The 3069-nt window shown below is 47.4% G+C and overlaps 1 protein-coding gene across 1 annotated transcript; it reads left to right on the top strand.

Annotated features, from left to right (window-relative positions):
* Positions 1-468: 468 nt before the first annotated feature.
* Positions 469-904, top strand: PHALS_12539 (BRCT domain; the record flags this gene model as incomplete). The annotated part of the gene is made up of 2 exons (XM_024728105.1): positions 469-492; positions 548-904. The coding sequence occupies 2 exons, from the start codon at positions 469-471 to the stop codon at positions 902-904; spliced, it is 381 nt and encodes a 126-aa protein (XP_024578615.1).
* Positions 905-3069: the final 2165 nt, after the last annotated feature.

Below are 3069 nucleotides of genomic sequence, written 5' to 3'. Positions count from 1 at the left end.
TTCCACACGAGGGTCAATGACCGGCCGTGGATGGGCGCGCATCAGAGCCGCCTTACGGACAGCTTCCAGCTGTTTTATCGGTGAGGACACAACGTCCTTCAGGTGACGAGAAATCAGGAAACGGACATGGGGTCCGCAAGGCGACCGCACGCCTGAGTACGGCCGAGACGAGGAGACAGACTACACGTTGACGAAGTTTGACTCGGGGTCTTTCAGGGAAATCGATTTCAAGGTCGCAATCACACGAATCTTCTTGTCTAACTACCACAATTAAAAGCTACAAGTGCGCAAGATCAGTGAATCCTGTGGCGTTCGTTTTGACGATGATTTAGATCCAAAGACCACCGCACACATAATTGCGAAAGCCGTAGGCTCCTTAAAAACCGTGTACGTTCTTATACAATTCGCGTATGACACCGAATTGGTCGATCTAATCAAGAGAATGTTTTGTATAGGTAGCAGTATCTTATGAACTTCGAATCGCGTCGCCTCGTTGGGTATTTAAAGCATTCGAGCTCAAAAACTATTACTTGCTCAAAGTTCTTAGCTTCAATTGTTAGAAGGTCTTCGTGTCTGCACGACGGGATTGACAGTAAAGGAAAAGGAGACAGTATCACGGCTAGTCACGACCAATGGAGGTCAGTATGATGACATATTGGAAACGGGTATGACCAATATTTTTATAGCACGACGCCCAAAAGGAGCTAAATACAATGCTGCGACTGCAGCATTGTATTTAGCTCCTTCTGGGCGTCCAATAGTGCATCATGGTTGGTTATGTGCTTGTTTAGAAAGACAATTATTGGTACAAGGAGACGAATTTACTCTTTGTCTAAAAATGAATGACTCAAAGTTACTTCCGACAAATATTGCATCGACCCAATTGAAGGAGACACAGATATAAGTATCTGATTTGTCAGCGATTGTAAAAAATCACGTCAAAGGAAGGTTGTGCAAATAGTAACGAAGATTGGATGGATCTATTTGACGGATGTGTGGTCTACTTGCTCGAATTTTAGCCTCGAGGCGGACGTCGCCATCTTCCTCCCCCGTCACACCGTTGACGAGGGTGCATAACTGTGTACCGTCGTCTACGGTAGACACACCCTGGATTAGGGTCGACGCCCGGCGTCTTGTAGCCAGCATACGGCGTCGCCGTCGCCTCTTCACAGAGGATCTATGTCCCGGTAAGACCAGGGTGAACACGCACTCCGATTCGTCCAGTGTCACCCTCACTATCCGCTCCTTTGGAGCTTTGATGATATCTACAACATCTTTAGAAGAGCTGCTGACCCGTAGTCTTCGTCCAGTGGATAACGTGCTACTCCACGCGCATCTGAAGGGCCGTGCCCAAGATGCCTCGGACTCTGTCCAACCACGCCATCAATGGCATACAGCAGTGCTCAGTGGTTTACGTGCCACTTCACGTGCATCACGGATCTCGCCCTCTATTTCTCGGCCCTTGGCCGACCATGTCACGCATGACATGCAGCGACTTCTTTGAAACTTGAGCAGCGCTCAGTGGGTTACGTGCCACTTCAGGATCAGCCCGCGAGCCACGCTCGGGACTCCTGTCCGATACACCGTTGGTGTCAACCAACTCGGACATTCCAATGCTTAGCACGTTGACCGTCTTGGTTTAGTGCTCTCGCCAATCGCGCTATTGTCTCCTAGCAGAGATGTAGCATGACTCACAAAAGATCCACCAGGATACGTGCGCGTACGCCCAGGGTCATCAACCTTCAATCAATCCATGGCTCATGGTGTTCCAACCATGCTATACCAAGGATAAGATCGTACCTTGCATATAGGTCTAAAACTTGACAGCGTTCCACGCTATCAAAGTCAAGGAACTTGACGCCAAAGTCCACAGGGACCCCTGTCACAGCGACACGCGTCGAACAGTAACGATGTCACTCAACCGCGCTTCCAGCGCCTCAGTATACAGCTGATTTTCTTCTATCGTGGAGCGTCGAGCATTATTGCCCAACGCCCCGGAAACTTTGAAAATTCTTTAATAGCTTCTCGAAAATCTTTTTGGTCGCCTCAATGACCGGCAAGATTGAAGGACGAGCTGAGAACATCATCGTTGACACTCACGGAACACTGAGTGTGTGGAGTTGAGCGCTTGTTTTTTAACAGTCCTCCGGATCTATCTACTCTCTGTGAAATGCATGGCACATTGTGGTGACAAAATACTCGCCAAGGTATCACATCGAGGAGCGCGTCAAAAGATGAATCTGTTTCCGAAATCAGATATTGCGTCGCACATCGATGGCTCTTACAAAGGCAACACTATGACGTCATAGGCGTTTTCTTCGAAGCAAGCCCAGTGGAAATATAATACAAAATTGATTATTGACTGCTTATAGGGAGAGTCGATGTGGATTTTGTTTTACATCTCTGACTGTTTTGTTTGTAAAATTTCTTACAGCAGTAAGTACTTTGATCTGGATGCTCTGGGAGGGGCTGATTATTCCCTGGGGCTATCTACCGTACTAACGACACTCAACCGTCTGATATTACAGCAGTCTAAGGTGCGTTGTAGATACGCACATACCTTCTTCACATATTCATTTGCCTAGAGTCATGAAAACATGGAAGGTCAGATGTGGACATCGGTATATGAGCATTCCTTGCGTTTATGCGCTAAAATGCTTTTTCAGCGTATACATATGTATTTTTGGCGCCAGTAAATTAAAGAGACTTTTAGGAAGATCCTGCAGCGGGATGGCAGTAAACTTTGCACAGAGGAAGCTTTGACTCAAAGAGCCTACTTGTACTACGCTCAAAGATTGAGCTCGTACGCTCCATTCAAGAGCGGATCCGGGAGCTTCTACCGTGACATGATCTCACTGTGTTGGATTTTTTGTGCGCACACCGGAAATGTAACTCTTGAACCTCAACGTCAGCATGAACCAGTGGTTGTAAGGGAGAAAATCTAATCCCTAGCCACTCCATGTGGAAGATCGTTCTTTCTACAAACCTATGGTGATTCACTGTCCCGCTCGGTACGCGTGCCTCGACATCGCTGACCACCTATTAACAACCCATAAATCTCACTTGACT

Source organism: Plasmopara halstedii, assembly GCF_900000015.1.
Source record: "Plasmopara halstedii genome assembly, contig: Scaffold_614, whole genome shotgun sequence".
NCBI classification, from domain to species: domain Eukaryota; phylum Oomycota; class Peronosporomycetes; order Peronosporales; family Peronosporaceae; genus Plasmopara; species Plasmopara halstedii.
The sequence above is the reverse complement of the archived record's forward strand: the minus strand, read 5'-3'. Positions and strand labels throughout refer to the sequence as shown.